We start from the raw sequence: 26,401 nt of genomic DNA on the forward strand, positions 1-26,401 counted from the left end.
TTTTCATCATTTTTACAGCCCCCGGTGCTGTGGGACACCTCAGCTTTACAGACATCTTGGATACCTCCCTAAAAGTCAGCTGGAAGGAGCCTCAAGAGAAAAACGGTCTTCTCACAGGTGATTTCTTTTACAAATAACTTCTCTGGATTTCAGCCTGGCTTTTGTTCCAATTTGTTTTATTCTCCAGGCTATCGCATCTCCTGGGAGGAGTTCAACAGAACCAACACAAGGGTGACCCACTATTTGCCCAACCCGACTCAAGAGTACAAGGTGACGGGGCTCACTGCACTAACCACATACACCATCCAGGTGGCCGCCATGACCTCCAAAGGTCAAGGTCAGCTCTCAGCTTCCACAATCTCCTCTGGTGTCCCGCCAGGTAAGTGTTTGAGTACTGTACAGAAATAGGAATAGGATAGGAAATAATGGAAATAAGAATAATTAGAGATGCTCGTTATTGGCTTTTTTAACAATATGTGATGTGGACGGTATTGTCCAGCACTTCATTTCCGATGCCGTTATCAAATCAATCCGATACAATCCGATACATCCCTCGCTACATCGCGGTTTGAATATCTCTCCCTCACTCTATTTTTAAAAAAACAAATTAATTAATAAGTGATCGCTGTTTCGTGGTTGACTAGGGCCGATTCCGTGTGGAAGTGATATGTTTTTGACTGCTTTTTTTTTCCATGCGCTTACGTTCGAGATAATACAACAACAACCACGATAAATGTGGAATGACAGGCAGCAGCTCTTCCCTTAATGTCAGGTCACATCTTGTGTAATGAGCACATTATGCGTCCTTTACCGTGGTGCCACACAAATAAACACTGTTTGTGCAAAATAAGAGAAATACTGCAATATGCAATGTAAATGATAGAAAAAGCGCTATATTTATTTTATATATTACATACAATTATTATGTATTATTTTATCAACATTGTCTCACAAAGTCATTAAAAATCATGACCAATAGTCAACTAAAATAATAAAATCTACTATTATCCACAAGTAAGACAGGTTGGTCGTGATGAATTCACAAATAAGAATCCAATTAAATAATGCTGGTAACGATACATTATGGAAAGCTGCACATTTCTATGTGGCACAAACATCCATATCAGAACAAAGCAAAGTGCATAGTATGAAACTCTGGACGAATGCGATCAGTGAAATAAACTGGGCTTGTTCAGCGCGTCACACTTGAACGCAGCATGAATGAAAAAGCTTGTTGCTGCGTGGAGCACATCATCACTCGCCTACCGATATTATCGGCAGAAAACTGTACATTGTAGTGCACCATTTATCTACAACAGGAGTTCAGAACATTGAGAAAGGTTTTCTCCCATCCTATTAAAAATATATTCATATTTAAAAACTAACCATTCACTGGTAGTTGCTCCAGAAAAGGTTCTCAAATGGAAGATGCATTCTCCCAAAATGTCTCCAAGTTCCTAGTTATAACTAACTTGCCATTTGGCAAATTTCCAGTTTATTACCTTTGATTCCATCTAAATATTGACGCTCTTTTTGCCACAGAGCTACCTGGCCCCCCGACCAATTTAGCCATCTCCAATATTGGTGCTCGCTCCGTCAACCTTCAATTCAAGCCCGGTTATGATGGCAAGACATCCATTTCCCGCTGGCAGGTGGAAGCCCAGGTAGGACTCGCTTTATTAGGTACACCTAATAAGATCCAAAACAAGAAGATATTCTCATCTTAAAGATAATAATAGCTCTTATGTTGGATCTCAGTAGATAGTGCAGGTATATCTAATGTCAGTTCCGTTGGTCCAACTGTGAATCTGCTGACACCACCAGCTGGTCCATGTGCATTACAGATTGGTATCATTGGAGAGAATGAAGAGTGGCTTAAGATTCATCAGCTGGCTAATAAGCCTGATGCCAGATCCATGGAGGTCTTGGACCTGAATCCTTACACCTTCTACAGGTGGATATCTGAGCACATATGCTAGTAATATGGCTCGTGAGTGCACTGTAGAACCGGTCATTTCATCCATGATTTTCCTGACCCCAGGTTCAGAATGCGACAGGTGAACATCGTGGGTATCAGCCCCCCCAGTCAGCCTTCTAGAAAGATCCAGACCCTGCAGGCCCCACCGGACGTCTCCCCCGCCAACGTCACCCTGCGCACGGCCAGTGAGACCAGCCTGTGGCTTCGATGGGTGGTATGTTTTCACCTAAGCGCTGTGTTTTTTTCCCTTTATGATGATGCAATAACTATATTTAACATTCCCCCAGCCTCTTCCCGAGTGGGAGTACAATGGAAATCCAGATCTCGTCGGCTACCGGGTCCAGTACTCCAAAGCCGGATCTAAAGGAGGAGTTCTTTCCCATGTTATTATGGACCGGCTGGAGAGAGAGTTCACCATTGAAGACCTGGAGGAGTGGACAGAGTACGAGGTCCGAGTTCAGGCCATCAATGGAATTGGATCTGGACCCTGGAGCCAACCGGTCCATGGAAGAACCAGGGAGTCCGGTTAGCAAAATTGTCAGTGGAATGTACAAAACTCGGGATTCAGTAACTAAACCCCCAAACTCTAAACTTCCTTTAGTGCCATCCAGCGGCCCTACCAATGTGTCAGCCTTTGCCACTACCTCCAGCAGGATCCTGGTACGTTGGGGTGAAGTCCCAGAGCCGGACCGCAACGGACTCATCCTAGGATACAAGGTGAGCGAGCACGGCCACGCCCTCTGCAAACTACTACAGTTTACCAGTGATCTACTATGCATACATTGCTAGGTTATCTACAAAGAGAAGGACTCGGAAACAACCCCCAACTTCTGGACAGTGGATGGCAACACGAGCCACAGTGTCCAACTGACAGGTTTGGGCAAGTATGTACTCTATGAGATCCGTGTCCTGGCATTCACCCGTATTGGAGATGGAAGGAGCAGCTCACCATCCATCCTGGAGAGGACGCTGGATGATGGTAATTGGATAACAGAACATGGAAAATTATGCTGATTAATATACTTCACATACTTTGTGGCGTCGCAGTTCCAGGTCCTCCAGTTGGCATCCTGTTTCCTGAAGTCAGAACGACGTCAGTCAGGCTCATCTGGCAACCTCCTTCCCAACCAAACGGCATCATCCTGGGTGAGTTTTAATGTTTTTACCGTCATCGTTTGGATATGAGAAGATGGTTTGTGAGAATGTTGTTGTCCTTGCAGCCTATCAGATCACATACAGGAGGAACTCTTCCAGCACTAGCGCTGCCACTGTCGATGTTCTGAGCCCCAGTGCTCGACAGTACACGGCGACGGGCCTCAAGCCTGAAACGGTTTACATTTTCCGCCTGACTGCACAAACACGTAAAGGCTGGGGGGAAGCCGCCGAGGCCTTGGTGGTCACGACAGAGAAGCGAGGTAAGTGGCGAGGGTCAGGCGTTTAAAAAGGGGGTCACCCGGAAAACACGACATGTGGAAAATCAGCATTTGTGTTCGCCCTTCAGCACGACCCCAACCCACAAGCCGGCCCGTCGTGCCTCAAGAGGAAGTGCAGGCTCGCAGAGTGCTGTTGTCATGGGAACCAGGCAGCGACGGCCTCTCCCCGGTCCGTTACTACACAGTGCAGTACAGAGAACTGCCAGACAGCAACTGGACAGTTCATTCTGCGTCTGTCAGCCATGAGATTAACTCCTACTCAGTGGACAGGTAAATGTGACACAACCTTGTAATATTAGCATCTTCCACAATGACCAATTAGATGACATGAGTCCTGTCTCCTGAAAGGTTAAAGCCCTTCACCTCCTACCAGTTTCGCGTTAAGGCCACCAATGATATCGGAGACAGCGAATACAGTCAGGAGAGTGAGGCCATCACTACACTACAGGATGGTAAGAACTTCACCAAACACCATGATCGTAGTTCTTTTGAAGTGATGGAACCACAAATGTCTGCTGTGTCTGCTGTCTTGTTTCCATTTTCAACCCTTCAAGGGCTTTGTTTGTTGTAATAAAGCTGTTGATTATTTTTCATCAAGGTAAGATTCTTACTGATCTTAGAAAAGATGGCAGACGTATATAGATTAGATCAAAATCGGTATTTTTGCACTTTCTGCAATTTTAACACATTTTCTTAAAATGTGCAAGCATAATTTTTCAAGGACTGTGCAAGACCTCTGATTGGACATAAAATTAGCTGATGTCAGAGGTCTAATATGTCTGTCATTTTGCTCAAAGATCCAATTGGTACATGTTGTCTGATCCATATGAAGTATTTCAGTCGAAAGTCAGCACAAGAATCCTTATTGATTTTGAATGCTTGATCCAATCCAACTGAAGGACTAAGGGTCAAAAGTTATTGCAAGACCCCGACTGATTTTGAATGCTGTCTACTCCAGTTCAAGTCGGCTACCTACAGCACCTTCCTACCTACCAACTGAAGTATCTGGGGTCGAAAGTCAGCACAAGACACCAACTGATTTTGAATGCTGTCCAATCCAATTGACGTACCTGGGTTTGAAAAACACAGCACGCTAACTAATGATTTAGTCTGAGCCGATTGAAGGCCCTAGGGTTTAAAAGTCAGAGAAAGACTTATTTTGAATGCTGTCCAATCCAGTTGAATACCTGGGTTAGAGAGTTTGTGCAAGATCCCTATTTATTTTGAATGGCATGTGATCAAATTGGGCTCAAAGGTCAGAGACAGACACCTGTGGATTTTTAATGTTGTCCAATACAGCTGAAGTACATAGGGTCGAAATCAGAGGAAGACCCATATTGGTTTTGAATGCCTTCTGCTCAGATTGAAGTACCTGAGGTTGAAAGTCAGAGCATGACCCCTATTGATCTTAAATGCTGTCCAGTCCCATAGAAGTACCTGTGGTCAAAAGACAAATTTGTCCTGTCTCCATGGGGTCTACAATTTTTTGTAGTTTTCCGAGCAAGGAATGTTGTAATAAATGTTTACATATAGATGTTTTGATGTATCATGCTGACAGTGAATACCTACCTCTGTTTACTTTGAAGATGGTGCTTTGCCCTCTGTTGGGGTTTCTCTCGTCTTTTTTTCTTTTTTCTATGCCGCTTCTCCTCATTAGGGTCACGGGTATGCTGGAGCCTATCCCAGCTGACTTCGGGCGAGAGGCGGGGTACACCCTGGACTGGTCGCCAATCAAATGCAGGGCACATATAGACAACAACCATTCACACTCACATTCATACCTATGGACAATTTAGAGTCGACAATGAACCTAACATGCATGTTTTTGGAATGTGGGAGGAAACCGGAATACCCGGAGAAAACGCATTGATAGAACATGCAAACTCCACACAGAGATGCCCAATAGCGATTCGAACCCAGGTCAAACCCAGGTCTTCCCGGTCTCCTGACTATGTGGCCAGCATGCTAACCACTAGACCACCGTGTGGCCCTACATATGACTTGTCTTTCAATATTTTTGACAAATAATGGGCCATAGTCAACCACGAAACAGCGATCATTTATTAATTAATGTTTGAAAAACCACAATAGAGTGAGGGGGCGATCTTCGAACCGCAAAGTGGCGAGGGACGACTTTTTAAATTAGAAGTAAACAATAGGACAGATTATGTGACATTAAGCATTTAAAATGTGCAATTTAATGACCTTGCTCCATCCCTCCAAAAAATCAATGCATACATTAGAAAAGAATTATGCTGCAGGCAGGGATATTTCTCTTGGTTGGGTTCAGCTTTGCTCTGCTCTTGATTTGAAATTCCTTTTCCCTGTATGTAAAGATGTGAGGGCTTAAAACACTGTCATTTCTCCCCAATTTCCTGTCATGTTAAACTGTGTGGCGAACATGCTAACCACCGTGCATTTTTCTATTCTTTTCTCTAGCCCCAGACAAAGCCCCCATAATTCTGTCTGTAACTCCTCACACCACCACGTCTGTGCTGGTCCGCTGGCAGGTAATGTTGGAGTTACATAATAATAAAATAATAATAATAATGTAACAATTTCACACATGTCAAATAACGATTATAAATATCTGGCTTTTTAGTCTCCCTCTGAGGATCACATCAATGGAGTCCTGCTGGGCTTCAGGGTCAGGTACAGAGAGTTGTACTATGACCGACTACGTAGCTTCACAGTTCGTACTGCTAACAGTCCCTCCCCAAGCTGGGCTGATCTCACTGGTAAGCTTTTATCTGTAATACATTCATTATTATCAGGCGTGTAACAGTGACTCCTGCTATCCAAAGGCTGGGCTGCACACTGTTTGTTTATGGAGTAGACACGTGACGTGACTATGGGCACTTATACTTCCTGACCGTCACTCAATGTGCCGTGTGGGAGCTGTGGTTACGAATACTTGTACCGTTACACCCATAAATATTGTTTTTTAATATCATGTGAGTGTGTAAAGTTTTCTTTTCCTGCCAACTCCAGCACCGTACAGCATCAGGAACTTGAGCGAATCCTCCCTCACCCAGTATGAACTTGACAGTAAGTTTTAAATCTCCTTTTATAGCCCCCCCACACCTCCCTCTATCTGTTTGTGTATCATCTACTGTATTTTATTCCCCACAAAGCAAGCCCTTGCTACAGTTGCTCACAACACCTCCCACTCTTGTTGAGCCTCGTGTATGTGTGGGACTTTAATCTTTACAATCTGCCTTGTCATTATTTTCCACACTTAAAAAAAAAAAAGTTTTCCTAATGTCCCCACAACAACCCCATCCTTTCATCAGCCTGCCTTTATATTCCCACCCATTTTTAGTTGAGAGTGTGATGTCGTCTCGCCACGGGCACTATCACTATCACAGCATGTCTCTCTAGACTTAACACATTTTTTTTCTCTTTTATCTTAACTGTTCTCTCCATCTAATGCGGCCTTCTCTCCACACAGATTTGAGTAAACACAAGCGCTATGAGATCCGACTCAGTGTGTACAACGCTGTGGGGGAGGGTCCAAGCAGCACGCCACAGGAGGTCTTTGTCGGTGAGGCAGGTGTGTTTTCACTCATTATGCATACATTACATGTATACATTATACTGTACATGCCCACCTTTCTTATTGTGACTGCTAATCCAATGCTGCTCCACAATCTCCTAGTCCCGACTGCTCCACCCCAGAATGTTGTGGTCCAATCGTCCACTGCCACCCAGCTGGACGTCACATGGGACCCCCCTCCTCTGGATGCACAGAACGGAGACATACAAGGTTACAAGGTAAACGTCTAACCCAATGTTACGGTCCTCATGCATGTTGTGTAGGAAAATCGGGACACGTAACATAAAGGGTCGGACATTATGGACGAGTTGGAGTTATTTTATTTTACAGAACGAAAATAAGGTTTAGCGCCTGGCAATAAATACCATAGTCAATCGAACAGAAACTCAGCAGACCAAGTTAGCCTGGGTCCATTAAATAAGGAAGCTGGGCGCTAAGATTGGTTCAGCTTATGAATGGCCCGTGGCGCTGTGGACGGAGCTGTGGTGCGCTGGCATGCGTTGGAGCAGCGACAGAGAGCGAGAGCTGTCACCTCTGCTGTTTTATCATCAGGCTCCGACCTGGCTGGCAAATCTGGACCTGAAAACAATTAAAAAGGAGTCAGGTTTCAAACAGGAGGCCAGGGCACACGCGTGAAACACCCAATCTTGCTCTACAATCGGCCAAACTTGCATCATCACCCCACTGCAGCATCCTTGAACTCTCTTTTCCAGATCTATTTCTGGGAGTTTCAGCTGCAAAACGAGACAGAGCGTCTGCGCACGTTGTTCCTGCCCGAGCTGGGGGTCAAGCTGAAAAACCTGACGGGCTACACCACCTACATGATCAGCGTGGCCGCCTTCAACGCGGCAGGGGACGGCCCGCGATCCCTGCCCACCAGAGGGCGCACGCAGCAAGCAGGTGACTCCTGGGCCGCAACGGAAAAATAATAACATGGAATGAAGCTTAGTTAGTTGCAAAGGATGATAGTAAAAAAAAAATAAAAAAAAAAGGTTAAAAATATAAACACGAATCCAAATATGGGTAACTATTACAGCATCAGGTAGAATGATAATAGAAATAGTGCAACCTGGCTGCATATGTATATTTAATATACATATCTATGCAATGTAAGAAAACAGTACTATAGTGTGTGGTGCAGTCACAGTGAATTAATGCAGATGATTACAAGTTTAAGCCTTGGAAAACAGCAAGGCCATAACAAGCGTGTGTGCCTGTGACACCTGCGCATCCTCATTCTGTAAAACATACATTGGTTGTGGCCTCTGCTTAAGGTTATCCCGCTCTTTATTCACAATGGGTGCCTGTGGTAACAAAAAAAGAACAAAGAATGGAATGAATGTAAAACCATCTCTCACAAGGAGATTGCATGAGAGATCTTCTCAGCATCGTCTCGCGAGTAAGTCACAGAGCAATGAATAATAAAGAGAGCCGCACTGATTAGCATTTCAGCCCCTGATCACACAAAGGCGCCTTTCTTCATTAGTTAACGAGAGTCTGTCCTGCGTGGCTTCAGTTTTGAAAGTCTGAAAAGTAGTTAGTGTATCAGGCTGTGACACTGGTGGTGAAAGAGAACCCCCCACAATCAACAGTTTTGGCTCTCCTCACAGAAGGGCTCTGGGAAGAGAGCCAGCACAAAATCCAAGAGCTTTTGTGAATTGTATATAAAATCGCAACACTTAGCTGGATAAAAAAAAGTCACAGGATGAGTTTGTGCATTGCTCTTTTTGTTCTTTAGGGGCTCTTTAGTTAAAACAAGTCTAATGTGGCCTCTTTTACACAGAGATACTAAAGTTGCTGCATCAGAGCCATAACAGAAGATTCGGAATTTAGGCGCTTTGCCTTTTGTACAGAGCATATTGCCTTAAAGGTGCTATCCCTCCTTGGTTCCAAATTACACTTTTTTCATCCAGAAAATATAAGGACACAGCCACAGGCTAGAATATGTTACCAATAGTAGTCTCAGAGAACAGATTGTACAAAAAACGTCCATAATGTTGCAATTACGAGTTAAACTGAATGACATTTGTTGCTTGGCCTGAAAAGTGGCATTAATGGCTGTCACTCACTCATGGCACATGCCCATAGTGTGCCCACACATACATACATTATGTTCCATGCACTAAATTAGTCAGATTATAAATAAATAATTATAAATTAATAATTATAAATGATTTGGTTTGTGCCGTTTTCACACCTCAGCGTGACATGCATTTGCACTATCTGTACTGAATTATTGGCCATGCACTTTATGCGCTAGATGACGCTCTTATGCTCCTTTCAGCGCAGGTAAAAGTTTGGCTAGTTATGTGACCTGTTATGTCACGTATAAACAAAGCATCTCAGCCAGCTTTGCCAGATTCACTTATTGGAAGCAATTTGTGTTTTTAAAGATGCTTGCAAATTCCCGAGTTTCTTGCTGTTTTGGGCTTGTTTTCAGAGAGCTAGTTGCTCGTTTCTCTCACGAGACCCTGGCGTGCCTCCGTGTCCCAGCGGCAAATGTGCATGAGAAGGAATTACTACAAGCTACATTGTGCTCTGCTGTCAAATCATGCCTCCATTGAAGTGATGGCGCAACACAGTTACCCATCAGACACAACTGTTGCCCTATATTCAATTTATGATGAGCATCTTGACCTGGATGGCTAGCAGTTTGCACAGAAACAATACAGTACAGATTGCCGCAGTGTGATTTTACATCAAAAAGTATGACTATTCAGCTTCCTCCATTCATATGTATTGTACTTAATGTATTTAATAGCCACTAACGGTAGACACGGTTGTGTTTTTCTCCACATTCACAAGCAAACCAACAGTTGATATCGTAGCTAAAGTTACACCGAACGAACATGAACACACATTCGATTGAACCGCTACTAGCAATGTAGCAACTTCTACACCAGGGGTCACCAACGTTTTTCCTTGTGAGAGCTACTTTTACAAGATGAAAATGGCCAAGAGTTACTCATTTTTGTAACATTTATTTTCAGAGCTTATTTTAAACCCAAACAAAGCGAATATGCTTGTTTTACCAGAACATGAACAAAATGCTGGTGTCCACAACTCACATTTTGTATTTCAGAATGCATTTCTTTCTACTGTTCTTTCATTATTAACTGAATACCTGAATGAAAAGCAGGCTTGCGGGCACCTCATGTGGTCGTGGGGGGCTACCTGGTGCCCGCGGGCACCATGTTGGTGACCTCTGTCATACACCATCATGACCCACTTGGCCACAATTAATTCCGGGTTACATCCCACCGTGGAGACTGGTGTGTACGTAGAACGCCGGATCCGCTCCAGTAGCACAGACATGCAATAGAGAACTAGTTTCCAATCGCATAATCTAGGTACGTTAATCCGACTTTTAAAAAGCCAAACACAATCTAATTAAGGTGTTTACATGCATGTTTAAAAGCTAGTTTTACACCAATTCATACAATATTTTTTTTTAAGTACATGTAAACAAACCGATTGTCACCAGTGGTCAAATGTAGTCAGTAGTTCAAGTAAGACTTGTTTTTTACTTGAGATGTACAATACAATGTGATGCAAATCACCTTCACATTGTGGATTCCTCATTAAACGTCCAACTGAATATTTCATGTTTTTACGTCACAGTTACAGTACAGCTTACCTTGCTTAGCACTTGCGTGACAGGTCTAAATGTTAAAATATTACTGAAAACCTGTAAAACCTGTACAGTTAATGTGACGGTTTGACTCTGGAGCAGATAAAAAAAATTGGACATGCGATGCAAAACCCCGTCCAATGTCACCATTCATCATTAAAGCCTTAAAGAACATTGTATTGTTTGTACTTCTTAATAACAGTGGTTAACTTCTTTTTACTCTTGTATGACAGTGAAGAAAGTTAAAATGTATGTTAAAACATTGCCTGTACAATTAAGGTGACAGTTTGACTCTGCCACAGATTAAAAATATAAAAAAGTGAGACGTGAAACCCCTGCTCATATTTTTACACTTGTATGACAGTTAAGAATGCTACTTGAACTAGCCTGGCTTACTGAATGATACTGTCTAGTCCAGGGGTCGGGAACCTTTTTTGCTAAGAGAGCCAAGAAAGCCACATATTTTAAAATGTATTTCCGTGAGAGCCATGTACAACTAACAACAACTGACAATACAACTAAATGTGTGCATTATTAAGCATGACCAACAATTTTAGATTATAATAAGTCTCTGAATTTAGTCTTTTTAATAACATTGTTATATTGAAGCTAACCAATAATAAATACTGTGAAATACTTCTTACCATTAATGTGACTTCTGTGCTTGCGGTAGAAAATGGATGGATGGATTAAAGTGCATAAAGATGTTTTATATTTTGAATGTTATTTTTAACACTGATTTCTGTCAAATAAAATTACAACAGAAAAAATATTATTGTGTTAAAGTCAGAGAGCCAGATGCAACCACCAGAAGAGCCACATCTGGCTCCCGAGCCATAGGTTCCCTACCCCTGGTCTAGTCTGTCTAGTTAATAAAGGTTTTATGATGGAGACAGTATGACCCTAGAACAGACTAGATGGTAACAGAACAGATGGGACAAATTGTTAAGTGTGTATGACCTTAGAGGTTACATTGTATAATCCTGCTGTACAAATGCAAGAATGTCTACATTTCCACACCATTACTATGTTATGTCATTTCTACCCCTAACAGCTCCCAGTTCCCCCAGCTTCATCCACTTCAGTGAGCTGACCACCACCTCTGTCAATGTGTCCTGGGGAGAGCCCAAGCAGGCAAATGGCATAGTTGAGGGCTACCGCTTGGTTTACGAGCCTTGCACACCAGTCGACGGTGAGAAACTCCTGCCCGCTGGATCTCGTTAACATGCGCCCGGGCCTTCCCAGCACACTCTGTGATTTACCACCTCTCTAGCCGTGTTCTTTTAAACTCTCATCTTTTACAGACAGATAGCACATGCAGCGTTTATGACACAGCTGAGGAAATATGACGGTGCAGAGTATGATGTGTTCTCGTAAAAATATACGTGTAATGTATATATCAAGTGGAGCTTGCTCTCCGTGAGAGGAACACGACTAATAGCGGCTTAAGTGTGTGTGTTTGCACTGGATTGTTCAGTAATTGGGGGCAGAGGTGGAATCCTGAGCTGAGGTTGCTATGGTCTCTGTGAATTGTCTCTGAGCAAACAAAAGAAATATCTATGGGTGTATTCCCAATTTTAAAGTGCAGATTTGTGATGGCAATAATACAAAATGTGCCAGATTGACTTAGGCAAAAATGAATTGCAAATGAGTATTCATATTGTCCAAATTTTGAGATGAAGTGAATTTGCAATCTATGTCTTTTAGCTGGAAAAGACTAAAAGGTTGTGTTAAAAGTAAGGCTGCCAAATATAACGCGTTAACGGCAGTAACTTATTTAATTAGTTACCTTCCATCTTTTAGTGTAATTAACGCATGCGCACCAGAGCAAGCACGCCTCTCCGTTATGACGGCATATGGAAGCACAGTGGAGACTCCCCACAGAGTCACACAGACTCTGACACGCTTTTCTAACTTCATTCTGAGCTGAACACATCAACAGCAGTACAATTCCAACAGCATATACTGTATGTATCTCACACTCACACACTAGTCCATTCATCCTGGGCACGACACTCCCTCTGTCACGTGGTGGCTTACAGCGAAGGTGTGTGATTGGATTCCAAAATGCAGAGAGACACCGGTGGCAAGTTAAATGAGTTTAATACTCTTAGTCATGTAATATACAATACAGTCCAAAAACATAACCCAGGCGCAGCCACAGGAAACAAAAACTCCAAGGCAGGGAAAAAAAACAAAATAGCAAAAACTAGAACTGAGGTCGCTGCACAACACTTGAGGCAGGAAAAAAACAAAATACTAAACAAGGTAGAAAAACTAACGAGAACCAAAAACTAAATCTACAAAACTAGCAACACTTGGCAAAGAGCGTGTAGCGTGTGTAAAAATGATGACAAAAACTCGATGAGGCAAAAATGAGATTCATCGAACAAAGTACGATAATCAAAAAGGTAAAAGCTTAACAGCAGAACTTGTGATGGTTGCAAAACACAGAATCAAGACTGTAGCAAAAAGGTCTAGACCACATGTGTCAAACTCGTGCTCTGGAGGGCCGAGACGCTGCAGGTTTTCTCTCCAACCAGTTTCTTCAGCAGGTGATTTAATTGATGAGCTCCTTCCCTCAAACTGAAGGTGTTGATCATTAAAATCACCTGCTTTAGTGACTGGCTGGAAAGAAAACCTGCAGTGTCTCGACCCTCCATGGCACGAGTTTGACACTCCTGGTCTAGAGCATAAAGTACTTACGAGAACTAAGCATGGCCAGGATAACGGTAGCAAGAGCATGAGGATCAGAGCATGGTACCGAAAATGAAGAGACAATCTGGCAAATGACTAAACCACAAGCAAGAGCTAAATAGTCCAACGCTGATTGAACACAGGTGTGACAGGACTCCTCCCCTAGCAGGCAGGTGTGCTGCAATGAGAAACCATTAGATGGCAGCACCGCAGACACTCAGACTATGACACCCTCATTCTCATTACAAGAACGCAAAATGCATTCAGAGTCCTCGGAATATCACAAAATAAAATAAACAGGAAGATGAAGTGATGTGAAGTAAACATGAAGTGGATATTCTTATCACTCATTTCGGAACTCTTAATTCGGATGCACAATTTGCTACATTTAAGTATGCTGGAAAAGACACTGAAAACAAGTAAATGTACCTTAAATCACGTGATGTCTTTGAACACAACCCCTTATTGCTATGATAACACGGTTTAAAGTATGATTCAAATGTTCTGCTACTATTACAGAAACTAGTGTTAGACAAATAGACTTTTAGACGTGTGATATCTTTTAGCTTGACATATTCAGTACATATTATATCAGCCTGCATCTCAAATCTCCGACATTGGCACGCCGATGCAAGCAGTCATTTGCAGACTCTGCCCCAGCATGTCTATCCAGCGGCGGTCCGAAAGAGCCCATGTGATCACAACAACAGCGTTTGCTAGGATGCTAATCAAGTAGCAAGGAGCAGGAGTGATGTTGGCCATGTGGCAGTAAAAAGACAGAACCAACACCGGCCCCCCACGACCAAGCCCACAGTGGAAAAAGTTCAGGACACCCCTAATTTTGCCCAAATGTTCCATGTCCAAAATGATATTACATACATATGAAATCCTCTGAATGTATAGTTGATTAGAATGCTCTAGATCAGTGGTCACCAACCTTTTGGAGCCCAACATCTCTGGTCTGGACTGTGAACATGCACAAGATCCCCTGCTTGGTGGATCTTTGTTGGGGTCGGGCTTGTGGCCGACAAATCTATTTGGCTATTTGGCTTGTTGGCTCAGTGTCATGGGCGAGCGAAGAGATGGTGGTTTTTTTGGAGGTGCACATCTATGGAGTTATATTTGAGGTAGCAAAGGCTGACTTTGAGCCACACCGTGCAATAATTACTCTTGAGTGAGCAGGCACGTCGCTGCACGCTGACACTCTCTCTCTCCTTGTCGCTCAACCTTTGAGCGCGAGGTGAGCCGGTGTACGTGTGTGCGCTCATGGTACCTCCGGTCGGGTTTTGGGGACGGGGCTCCTGGCTGGAGCTTGTGGGTTGCGTGCCTGGAGAACGTCAAGGCATACGGGCGTGTTCAGTGGTCAAAATGCGTGCCTGTTGGTCACTCTCCGGGAGGGGAGGGCACTGATTTTTTTTGTAATATTCCACCAGCAAAGTCCCAAAGATCGACGAGTAACTCACGATCGACGGGTCGGTGACCCCTGCTCTAGATCCTGTCCTTGATCCATCGGAATTGTGCAAAGGAGTGCAAAAATGTCAAGAATACGTTTTTAAGTTCAATAATACATACTGTATATATCAACTTTTGCATTTCAAAATAAGGGACATTGACTGGTAAAAGGGTGAAAATAAGTTACATTTGGGTCGTTCCACCAGAGTTTTCACCAGGAAAAAGGGGGGTCAGGAACGGCAAGATTATGATTTTTAATATGTATGAAAAAATATTGAAAAAGATTGTAAGTATCTTCTTAACACAATCTCTTACAGTGTTCGCCACTTTCTTGTGTCATTTTAGCGATAAGATACCCATTCAACTCATAAAAATTCCTTTTAATGCCAAATTGGGGCAAACAACAGCGCCTTTGCCAAGTACTGTACTCAAATTTCCGATTTGCCTGTACACTTCGGCTGCTTGTGGTTCGATACTCTAGTCTGGACCAAAAAAGGATACTTGGTGCACACGTTGATGCAGTTCGCTTAGTGGTTTTGATTTTTGTCAAGGTAACTAAAGGTAAGAACATATGCTTCAAGTAAGGACTTTATTGGGTAGTGTTCGTGACATATTATCAATCCCTTGTTTATCGCTGTTCACTCGTTCAATCCCAGCCATTTTTCAAAAGACAAACCCTTCCGTACCGGCCTTATTGACAGGTCTTTGAAGGCACACAGAATATTGTGTTCTACTAAATAAACATTGAACCTACCAAAAAAAGATTAGACTCTCGTCTTTTTATCAGAAAAAACGTTTGTTTCTACCTTTTTCCGTTCTGTAGTAGAACATAGGTCGGTTTCAGGAAAATGTCAGTTCCCAACAAGAAAATGGAGAAAAACAGCTTTTTATGAAAGGATACATTTCAAGCATAACTTTCACTTTGACACTTTTTTTTTTGCTTTTGTGACAGCTGAAATATCTAAAGAACTGTAAAGCAACACACAAAAAAGGGTTGTTTTACATCAAATTAACAAATATAACACCATGAAATATTTACAATTTTCACATTCGGAACTAAAGTGTGTGTGTGCACGCCTGTGCGTGTGCACGCCTGTGTGTGTGCATGTGTTAAATTTCACCTACAATGCGTAACCTTCTGCACACTATACTACATGCGCTTTCATTTCCTCCTTGCTGTCAGGTGTGTTAATACATGGAAATGATCTATGCCACGTGGCTGTTTTTATGGTTTAAAACTACAGTGACAGCATTTAGTGTACAGTTGTGTCATCAACTCTTTTTGCTATTTTCATAGTGAGAGCATAGAAAACCTGTTTGCAACCTTCTAAATACAGGTTTTAGCATTTTACACTCGTACTACCCAATATAGTAGACATAATAATAGAAAATGTGAAATTTTAGACATAAATATAGCATAACGTAGACTCATATTAGCATTGACACCGTACTTCCTGCGATGGCTGTTGTCTCATCAATGTAACATTGCGACACCTAGTGACCAGCGTAGAATACTGCTGTAATGCCGCTGTTTGACTCACGATGCACTTCCGTCGCTTTATCAACAAGTAGAAAACGCATACGCAGTCAACATTGACACAGGAGCTGCAGTCAGCCACAACTCTTGGCAATCACTCGCACTCTCCACCAAAGACGCTGCTCTCCACACTGCTAACACTCAGTCAGACACAGTCAACTCTAGCTAGCTGACATGAATTCCCAGGCCCTGTTCCTTACTGGCGCACTCAACAAATCACAGATAACGGTGCGCTTGTTTGGTTCAGATGATCGTGTTCACACTTGACTAAATGAACCGTGCTAGCAGAGCAAACGGATCAGCGTTCCTTTAAGCCGAACCATACATGAGAAGTGTGTTTAAATCCTACATCTTGCAGAATGCAGCTATCTAGAGTCTTTTCTGTACAGACTCCTCTCCTCGCACTCCAGGTGTCAGTAAGATAGTGACAGTGGATGTTAAAGGCAGTGCCCCTCTGTGGCTGAAGATCAAGGACCTGTCTGACGGCGTCACCTACAACTTCCGCATCCGAGCCAAAACGCTCACTTACGGGCCTGAGGTGGAGGCCAACATCACCACGGGGCCAGGAGAAGGTTTGAAAATGTCTATCGTACGGTACAACACTTGTTAACAGATCACCGCCTCACTACTTTACCTTCTGACCTCCCCCAAGGATCCCCGGGCCCGCCTGGAGAGCCCTTTATTTCTCGCTATGGCACTGCACTCACACTGCACTGGACCAGCGGTGATCAAGGCCGTGCACCCATCACAAGATACGTCATTGAAGCCAGACCATCCGGTGAGTACAAAAACAATTTCAAAAACAAGTGCTTTACAGATTTGCATGTGAGTCCTTGTGTTTTTAAGATGAGGGACTGTGGGACATCTTCATCAAAGACATCCCCAAAGAAGTCACGTCCTATACCCTCAACCTGGACATGCTGCGAGAAGGCGTCACCTATGATTTTCGAGTCATAGCGGTCAATGACTACGGCTACGGCTCCCCCAGCCTCCCATCACCTTCCATATCAGGTTGAGAAGACAAAACAAAAAAGTCAAATGAGCATGTAGATGTGACTTAATTGCCCAGTGTATATTTTATTGGCGATGTTGTTTGTGTTCAGCCCAGAAAGTGTCGCCCTTCTACGAGGAATGGTGGTTTCTGGTCGTGATCGCGCTGGTGGGCCTCATCTTCATTCTGTTGCTGGTTTTTGTCCTCATCATACGAGGGCAGAGTAAAAAATACACCAAGAAAACTGATTCAGGTAGGAAAAAAAATATTTGAGATGATTTCACTTAATAATAATTTGTCAAAAGGCTCACTTTAAAAGCATAGTCTATATCAAAATACAATATTATTGGTTCATTTAATTTTGAGTTGATTTTTAGTTCATTGGTATCGTTCAATGGGTGTATTATGTAAGAAACTGGCAAAAGGTGGTCAAAAGTTGTGTTCAAAATGTTAATGGAAATGGAAAATATTTAACATTTACATTCGTTTTACGTTTCCTTTTATCAAAATCTTAAGACCAGTAGAAAAATTGCTAGAATTTGCATTTTGAACATTTGGATCTTAATGAGGTTTTAAGTAGAGCTACAATATGCAAAAACAAGAAAGGGGGGTGAGACAAAAAGCACTTTGAAAAAGTAATTTATTGAAAACAACAATTAAACTGAAATAGGCTGTTTATCAGCTGATCAAAAATTTAAGACCATCGCTCAAAAAAATAACAAAAAACTCTCCAAACCAGAACAAAAAATGTTCTCAGTAGGACTCAGTAATGAGAAGCTCCACCGTTCTTGGTAATCACTTCAAAAATAGCTTTGGGCATGCTTGATGTGAGTGTTTCCAGGAGGCTAGTGGGAACATTGCTCCACGTGGTGAAGATGGCATCGACTGTCTGGAACCCTTGCCATCTAGAGAGACTGCTTGTGTGTGCGTGTGTGTGCGTGTGTGTGTGTGTGTGTTTAAATTATTTTATTCCAGCCAAACCAAAATTTGTGACAATTTTCATGCAGTTTAATTTATAAATGTGAATAATATAGACATTTTTTATACAATCTATTCTCTTAAACCACAATTAGTAACCTATTCTAGCTGGTGGTGGTGGTCTGTTTTTTGGTTTGAAAAAAATGTAATTTGAACGAACTGCATACGGTCCCTTTAACGCTAGAAAAATAACACGAGCATGTCATAAAAACAACCATCTACCATCTTGTTGTATTTGAACCATCAAATGTAAATTAAATTCATGATTTAATTTATTTATGTCAATAGCTTTCAGCAAAATTACTTAATTCACGCTTGGTTTTTTTTGGTTTCGTTTTTGACACAATCTACAATACTGTAGCTAGCCACCAGAGGGCGGTTGGTGGCAGAATCAGGTTGCTGTGATAAATGTCCCGGTGCTCACAATGGTGGACACAGCTTGGTGAGAACGAGTGAACAAGTCATCTTCTCACCACTGACTTTTGAGCATAGTCAGCATTTAACTTGGTGCCTGGGTTACCGGGGTCAGTAAACAAACCAGCGCTAACCACACTTGTGTTGAAATAGGACTTTAGCCCCTGTCGACCCTCTCCAGCTACTGTGAACCTACTCTGACCCATTGTTTGTTTTACAAAAGTTCTGGCTGACTGACTCAAGTACACCAAAGCAGCAGCATATAGACTATTCAGTAGGTTTTAGAGTCTATGCTACCTCCACTATTCATGGATTACATTGATACCTCCTTATATAAAGCTTTTCCTTCCAATCATTTTCTAAAAGGCAGTTTCATAATGTTTCATGAAAATTGGGTGGCTTATTCTTTGACCCTTCTGTTCTGTTGGAATTTAATGCCAGCAAAAGACTTCACATCCTTAACCTTGTACAGAGCGAAATCTTCAACAATAGTTTATTCCAACTGCTCACAGGCATGTGCAAGGTCACGATATTACCCTCACCAAAAACAATGTTTTCATGACCCTTGTCTTCACAAAAATAACAAAAAAAAACATTTTCACCAATTTTTATTGGTGTTGGTACAGGATTGTGTGTTGACTTTTGTTGTGTGTTGCCCATAATTTTATGTTCAGTACATAAATGTTAATGACAAAATCCAAGCACATGCAAATGGCTCTGCTTTTACATCCAAAAACATTTTGGTGTTAGAATGGGATACATTTATCATTCCACAACTCACAATATTATTATTTTCCCTGATTTTATTTGACAGTCTTATGCAACTCTTGCTATTTTGTGAAATTTTCCCTGATTGTGTTTGCCAGCTCATGAATATAAACGCCCGGTCACACCGCCCGAACTTTGCTGTAGCGTTCCTGGAACGGTGAAAAAAATTCATCACCGTTCGTAACCGCGCACCACCGTTTAACAGAAGTTGGCCCCCGTTAAGGCAACGTCGTATACGCTCGGCCCTACTAGGGTCCCTCCTACCGCTCCGAAAGTTTTGAGCTGCACAAAATATTGCGAACGGTGAGGAGCGGGCAATTTTCCGGCACGGCAAAGTTCATCACCGTTCCAACAACACCCAGTCAAAGTTTGGCGCCGCTAGACGCAAGATCGTGGACGCTTGGGTTCGCTAGGCCAACGCAGAAATCTTGAACGCTGGACCACTGCTGCTTCGCCACCTTTGCCCGGGCGGTGATTAAGCGTTACACAAACTTTGGTGGAGCGGCAGAAAGCGTTTTACGAGCGGACACGGGATTGCTGGAACGGTGTCAGGCGTAGAAGCAGCGATCCATTGCGGTGATGAACTTTGGTTTGGCGTTGGTATGGAGGTGTCGGAGGCGGACCAGAATTTGGCTATAAATACGGGGAGAAATGGACCAGGAGCCCATTTGGAATAGCCGTTGAGTGCAGACCTCAATTATATCAAATTTGCTCAAAGTTACAGTAAAACTGTACTACCATGGATGCTGAGAGACTTGCTATGATTGGTGCACTAGTCCAGCAGCAGAATCAGAACCTCCTCCGATTGCAACAAGCTGTTGACAGAAGGAGAAGAGAGAGAAGGAGAGACAGAGTTTTGTGGGTCAGACAGTGGATACTGAGGAGGCCTGAACATGGTCTGTATGACAAGCTGAGGAATGAGGATCCACGAGCCTTCCAGCACTTCATGAGGATGCCACCAGCACGCATGCGCAGAACGCCGCTCTATCAACGCTCGCGTCACCGCTAAACCAACGTTCGCTATCGTTAAACCAACACTAAAGCAACGCCGGCTTCAACGGTGCACCGCTAGGACAACGCCCGTGTTTTCGATTTTTTCCTATTCAAATTTTTTTCACCGCTACAGGAACGCTGCAGCAAAGTTCGGGCGGTGTGACCGGGCCTTTAATGACAAAATTGGAGACTGAAAGCCATTGTAGTACTGTGCTGTTTTTACACCAGAAACCAATGCGGTGTTACATTAGGAATCAGTTTATTGTCCCAGGGATTCCCAACTGGTGGGTCGCGACCCAAAAGTGGGTCACACTGTTTTCAGTGGGTTGCGGATCTTTGCCTGGGCAAAAAAACAAATGTAACCCGATGTCCGTGAATGCACCTCACATCTATTTAGCTCAGAGTCTGTGCTATTCGATTGCTATGCCAAGTGGGGACTTAACATGCCCTCCATCGGACACACAGCTGCAGATATCTGCTGGAGAATCGCGTCAGAGAGAGAGAGAGAGACAACGTCTCACAGTCGCAGCTTATGTTGCGTTGCCTTTAAATAAGATGAGATATTTAGGTAAGATCTTGGATATAAGATATAAGATAAGTTTGAGTTGTAAAATTTCCACAATTTGGGTCGCCGCTTGTCTTTGAGGGGTGACGGTGGGTCCCGCAGGAAAACCAGTTGAGGACCACTGATCTAGAACATTCTAACCAACTACACTGTATATTTCGGATGTATCATTTTCCTGCATTGATAAGAATAGGAAAATAGGAAGGAGTTCATGAGTGTCATGGCCCTTTTGTTAGCAGGATTAAACAACAACAACTTAGACTGATAGCTGATAGACTGATTAGCGTATGGGTCAAGAAAGAAGCCATTCAAACCGGTGCCAGGCGATTTTGTACTTTGGGCGTTTTGCAATAGATCAGGGATCTTAATACCAGTGTTGTCTTGCCACCCTTCCCCAGGCAACCCCTCCAACTGCACAGCGCTGCCGCTAACCCACGGTGAGATGGTGCACCTGGACGAGGGCCGCTTCCCGTCGCTGGAGCTCAACAACAGACGCCTCTCCGTGAAAAATTCCTTTTGCCGCAAGAATGGCCTTTACACACGGTCAGTCGGTCGAGCTGAATTCATTTTCTGTATTCACAAAACTCCCCTGCTGCAGCATCTCAAAATGGTGTTGTTTTCTTTTAATGGGGAGATATGATTCTTACATGCTGTTATGTCTTCCTCTCATCCTTGAGAGAACAAACAGGGGCTCAATCAGCCCAGCTGCTGATTCGGACCCTCATCCCCCGTTTCCGCTCCCATCATTGATATTCAGCAGTATGAATGTGGCAATCATTCCTATAAGGAGCCGGTACAATAGCAGCTAATTAGCATTCATAAGCTTTGCCGTGTATTCTTTATGTGTCCATCACAGCGCTAGACAAAGAGTTCTTTTGGGGTCAAAGTTTTGTGCTTCACACCAGAATTCCTCTCTGCAGCGCAGTGCTGTGAGGATTAAGCCGGCGTTGATACGTGAGCACATCCTTTAAGCCGTCAGCTGGACTCTGTCAGGTTTGGTCATGTTTGGGTAAACATTCGATAAGGGTTGTTTCAAAATCGGTGCAGCGTGACAGCCAAAGAAAATCTCTTATATAGACCCAAACTTACTTGTATGATGTATTCCCATAACATTGACATATTTCGTTTACAAGCTAATAGTAAACAACACAGATGACACCAATTTGCCACATCAAATACCATTGTCATATAAACAAACAGACAAAGCATGTTTTTTTAATCCACCTTCAGTTCAAATAGCGTCGTATAGCTTTGGGTTATAACGGTACAAGTGCAGTAACTGCCTCGCGATATAGTCACTCATCTACTATGTAAACAACTACAGTTCAGTCCTGCCTTTGGCTAGCGGGAGTCATGGGTAGCAAGACTGCCAAGAAGAAGCCAGAGCTTGAAAACCCTCTTCCGCTGTCAAAGTCACCTGTTGGGGAACTTTCCACCTTCCCAATGAAATACACAAATGGACAAAGACAAGGGGATAAGACAAAAGTAGTGTGCCGGCATTGTTCAGTGGAGATCGGGAATGGGGCTACGAGCTGGAACGATTAATGCCGCACATCAGGCAATAATGAACTTTAATTTCCTAAAAATAAAAAAAAATGTATAATAATTCAAACTGTTCAAACTGTCTGCATCGTTGAGCTTAAGCAGATGTATGGTTTGTATTTTATTCCCTTACTGTACCTAAAAATGAACCGAACCGTGACCTTAAAACCGAGGTACAGTACATACAAACCCCTGATTATGATGTACTAATATAACCTCGTATAAATGTATGTCCAAAACTAGGGATGGGCATAATGATTCATTAATTAATGATAAAGAATTGTGTGCAATTGATTGTCGATTAATCAATTGAAGCAACTGGGGCAGGAGTACTGTGCTTTGCTGCAACCAGCAAAGGGACTGTTGATTAAACTATTTGCTGTCTAACGAAGAGGAACATCAGCTGTGAGAAGTACAGCCACTGAACAGGGCTGCATTGTTTTGTTCAATCAGAACATTTAGAGAGTGATTTATCATTAAAAGCCAATGAACCAGTCAAGTTAATTGTTCATTTTCCCTACAGGCCAAACGCAAACACCCCATGCAAAACACAACAAAAGTTTTAGGTTTTATATTAAAGCATTGCCGTGTAAACCAGCCGCAAGATCTTAAAATGAGTTTGTTTTTACTTTTCCCCTTGACCAAGGAGGCCGAGAATCCTGTGGAGATGCTCTTTGAAGAGCTGCAGTCTGCCACTGTACTCATTGCTAATGAGTGGACCCAAAAGCCGGCGTTAAAGGCTGGGGCTCCCCTTGAGGGGGCATATATGAAAGGGCGAGGGACCGAGGCGTGAGTTACTACACAGAGGAAAAATCTAGTGCTCTTAAATAATTCAAAGCTCACTGCCAAGTATTTTGTAGTGTGATCTCCCCCATATGGTGTCTTCCTGTTTAATGTCTGATTTGTCGGAATTCTTAGTGGATGTTTTCTTTCTTCAGTCCGCCCACTCAAGTAATCCCCTTTAACCTAAAGGAGATGTCGCTTTGTTGTGTCAAAGTGTGTCTACTCAGCTTCCTGCCAGCCTCATTGATTTAGTCCCTGCATGTTTGACTTTTTTTTGGGCTTTTCTGCTTTATGAATTAATACTACACATCACATTGTCGCCTTTTATGCTTGTCTGCTCTGCCCCCCACTCATGCAATGTTTTGCATTGACTTTCATCAAAGTCTTTCAAGCCCTCCTCCTTTTCTAATACCGAGCATACCAGGCCTGCACTGATGTAGCTCTCTGACCTTATTGTGAGGCTCCCGGGACATCTGACTCAATGTTAACTGACCTTGAACGCATCATCACTTCAGTGGATGAAGAAGAAAAAGAAGTGGGCAAATTCTCCCTCTCATCTTCACATTACAGACTTAATGACTGGAGCCAAAAGGAAAGGAGTTTTCTTTTTTTCTTTTACTTGACCCGAGCTCATAAAAGAAGTTGACACTAATAGCATTGTTGTGTTCAAGGCCACGTGCAATTACATTTATGAGCATTTATAGAGCTTTGCTGCCCCATTTTTACATGAACGCCGAGGGTTCTTTTTGATCAAAAGTCCCGTTGCAGCTAAAAAGAGTTTAGCAGAGAAGTTTAGTTTCTGACTCATGTGAGCAGCCACTACCATGCTCGAGCACAGTTTAGTTCACAGTTAGCTCATGCACGAGCACATGCACAAACATGCAACTTTTATACGATCACTCCTCTCGCCAATTGCTAATGACAGCATCCACTTTGCGCAATAAAATAAATGGAATGACGGGACCGAAGTCTGGATAGGTGTTGTATAATGAAATGATGGCAAACACACTCAACCTTGAATGAGTGCAGAGCAGTGCGAGTGCACAAATGCAACAAACAATGCTCTAAAGTTTTTGTAATGTTAAGATTTTGTTCTCATGTGTCTCCAATGTCAAAAGCTGTTACGGACTGGTCCATACCGGATCCCTTTTTCAAAACTCTGCTGGTTTTACTACAGTATATGTGAAAAACATGCTAATTTCTACTGCAGCAAGACCATCAGTTACAGTCATGGAAAAAATGATTAGACCACCCTTGTGTCTTCAGTTTATTGATCCATTTTAATATCTGGTACAACCAAAGGCACATTTGTTTGGACAAATACAATGATGACAACAACTACAGCTCATAAGAGTTTCATTTAAGAGCTGATATCTAGCAACCTCCATGGTTTTCTTGATGATAACCAAAATCACTGAAGTTCTTAGCTATAGCATCGTACTGCCACACAATTTAACTGTTATGAGCTATTTTTGTTGTCATTGTTATATTTGTCCTAACAAAGGTACCTTTAGTGGTACCAGGCATTAAAATGAACAAGAAACTGAAGAAACAATACTTTTTTTCCACGACTGTAATGTTTTTATGATGGATTCTGTTGTCACATGACATAAAGAGAATAGAACTGATGTAAGGCTTAATGTACTGTGCCGCAACATCTCCACCGCCACCAGTTTTTCTTACAGTATTTTGTTATTCCTGCTGAAGCTCCTCTGGATTATGAAGATATGTGAGCCTTTCATTCAGTCACAACACTGACAAAGCTTTCTAGTGTTTACTCGAGCATATGACTCAAAAGTCAAGGACAGCTGAAGGGAAAGTATTATAGATGTAACTCTTATCTGACATATCCACCCACTATTCAGTATTCTTTCTCTTTCTGTTGCTTGTCGCATCTCTCACACTCCATCGTGGACATACTGTACATGGGCACAGGTCACCACCAAGGCCCAGTCCTGGAAGTCTTCACTACTCCGATGAGGATGTGAGCACCAAGTATAATGACCTGATTCCAGCAGAGAGCAGCAGCCTGACTGAGAAGCCCTCAGAGATCTCAGACTCTCAGGTAAGCAGTGACCCAACAATGCCAATGGCCAATGGCAATTCTTATAGGAAGCATACTATTAGATAACCACTTCCTAACTATGAAAACGCTCGTACGAGGCCATACCGTGCTCAAGCACAAAGACCAGATTTTTGGACTGGTGTGAGCACCTACTGCCACAATATACGGCAGCATCCCTAGTCCTAAATAAAGATTTCTCCAAAGGGAATACATTGTGAGAATGATTCTTTAATTATTCAGCTTCAAATGCCGCACCAGCTCCCAGTGTTTGTGTCAGGATGTGGGAAAAAGAGAGCTTAGAAGATGTTTACAATTGCGTTCGGAGCACACCTGTCTTCTCACAGCACGTCGCATCTCCCCGGCCAATTTGTCTTATACCGGAACGCTCTGGAAACATTGTTCAACTCAGTTTGAATGAGCTGCTCTTGTGGGACAGAGACACAAACGCTTGTTGTTGTTCTTCTTTTCTTCCTTTGCAAAAGCCTCCCACTGTTTACCTGCCACTTGTGCAAATAAATGCTACATCAACATCTGTTAAGGTGCAGCAGAACAATATAAGGCCAGCCACTTGTCAGGCACACAAATGCGGAATGTGGAGCATCATTTTTCTCCTTTAACTGTTTGTGTTTCACAAAGAGCACGGCAGCACATTGGAGCACAGTTAAGCGGCAGCGTCTCCTATCCTTCCTACACGAGCACATTCATTCTCATTTCGTCTCTGTCCTACAGTGACGTGCAACATGCGATATTAAGATGCCCCACAATGCCTAACAGGAGCAATTATCTTAACTTGTCCACAAAGGTGTTACGTGTCATTGTCTGCCAAACATTGCTGTGCAGCGAAGTGCAGGATCCCTATTTATTTTTACCCTTATATCCACAAAACGTTGCCAGTTTTGCTGAATTCCAAATGATAAATCAGAATGTGTGACACAACTTACACTTTATATTTCAAATTTAAAGTCCGAACCAAGGACACTAGACTTGAACAGGACTGCTGATCGGCTGCACATGAATA

General features: G+C 42.8%; 1 protein-coding gene across 7 annotated transcripts in view; it reads left to right on the forward strand.

The window, feature by feature from the left end:
• sdk2a (sidekick cell adhesion molecule 2a) overlaps positions 1 to 26,401 on the forward strand; it is a 184,290-nt gene that overhangs the window by 154,415 nt on the left and 3,474 nt on the right. For 6 of the 7 annotated variants that reach the window (XM_054760733.1, XM_054760729.1, XM_054760730.1 and 3 more), the window contains 25 exons: positions 19 to 117; positions 188 to 379; positions 1,543 to 1,664; positions 1,845 to 1,954; positions 2,042 to 2,192; positions 2,266 to 2,503; positions 2,580 to 2,695; positions 2,768 to 2,957; positions 3,026 to 3,124; positions 3,199 to 3,393; positions 3,480 to 3,681; positions 3,760 to 3,863; positions 5,851 to 5,921; positions 6,014 to 6,149; positions 6,403 to 6,459; positions 6,863 to 6,964; positions 7,070 to 7,185; positions 7,681 to 7,867; positions 11,653 to 11,790; positions 16,674 to 16,856; positions 16,937 to 17,062; positions 17,131 to 17,295; positions 17,388 to 17,528; positions 21,392 to 21,536; positions 25,254 to 25,383. In XM_054760733.1, coding sequence (XP_054616708.1) covers positions 19 to 117; positions 188 to 379; positions 1,543 to 1,664; positions 1,845 to 1,954; positions 2,042 to 2,192; positions 2,266 to 2,503; positions 2,580 to 2,695; positions 2,768 to 2,957; positions 3,026 to 3,124; positions 3,199 to 3,393; positions 3,480 to 3,681; positions 3,760 to 3,863; positions 5,851 to 5,921; positions 6,014 to 6,149; positions 6,403 to 6,459; positions 6,863 to 6,964; positions 7,070 to 7,185; positions 7,681 to 7,867; positions 11,653 to 11,790; positions 16,674 to 16,856; positions 16,937 to 17,062; positions 17,131 to 17,295; positions 17,388 to 17,528; positions 21,392 to 21,536; positions 25,254 to 25,383 — 3,515 coding nt within the window. The remainder of the gene's footprint in view (positions 1 to 18; positions 118 to 187; positions 380 to 1,542; positions 1,665 to 1,844; positions 1,955 to 2,041; positions 2,193 to 2,265; positions 2,504 to 2,579; positions 2,696 to 2,767; positions 2,958 to 3,025; positions 3,125 to 3,198; positions 3,394 to 3,479; positions 3,682 to 3,759; positions 3,864 to 5,850; positions 5,922 to 6,013; positions 6,150 to 6,402; positions 6,460 to 6,862; positions 6,965 to 7,069; positions 7,186 to 7,680; positions 7,868 to 11,652; positions 11,791 to 16,673; positions 16,857 to 16,936; positions 17,063 to 17,130; positions 17,296 to 17,387; positions 17,529 to 21,391; positions 21,537 to 25,253; positions 25,384 to 26,401) is intronic. The other variant, XM_054760731.1, reaches the window with a different exon arrangement.

The sequence above is a fragment of the Dunckerocampus dactyliophorus genome, chromosome 18 (genome assembly GCF_027744805.1).
Source record: "Dunckerocampus dactyliophorus isolate RoL2022-P2 chromosome 18, RoL_Ddac_1.1, whole genome shotgun sequence".
Classification (NCBI taxonomy): domain Eukaryota; kingdom Metazoa; phylum Chordata; class Actinopteri; order Syngnathiformes; family Syngnathidae; genus Dunckerocampus; species Dunckerocampus dactyliophorus.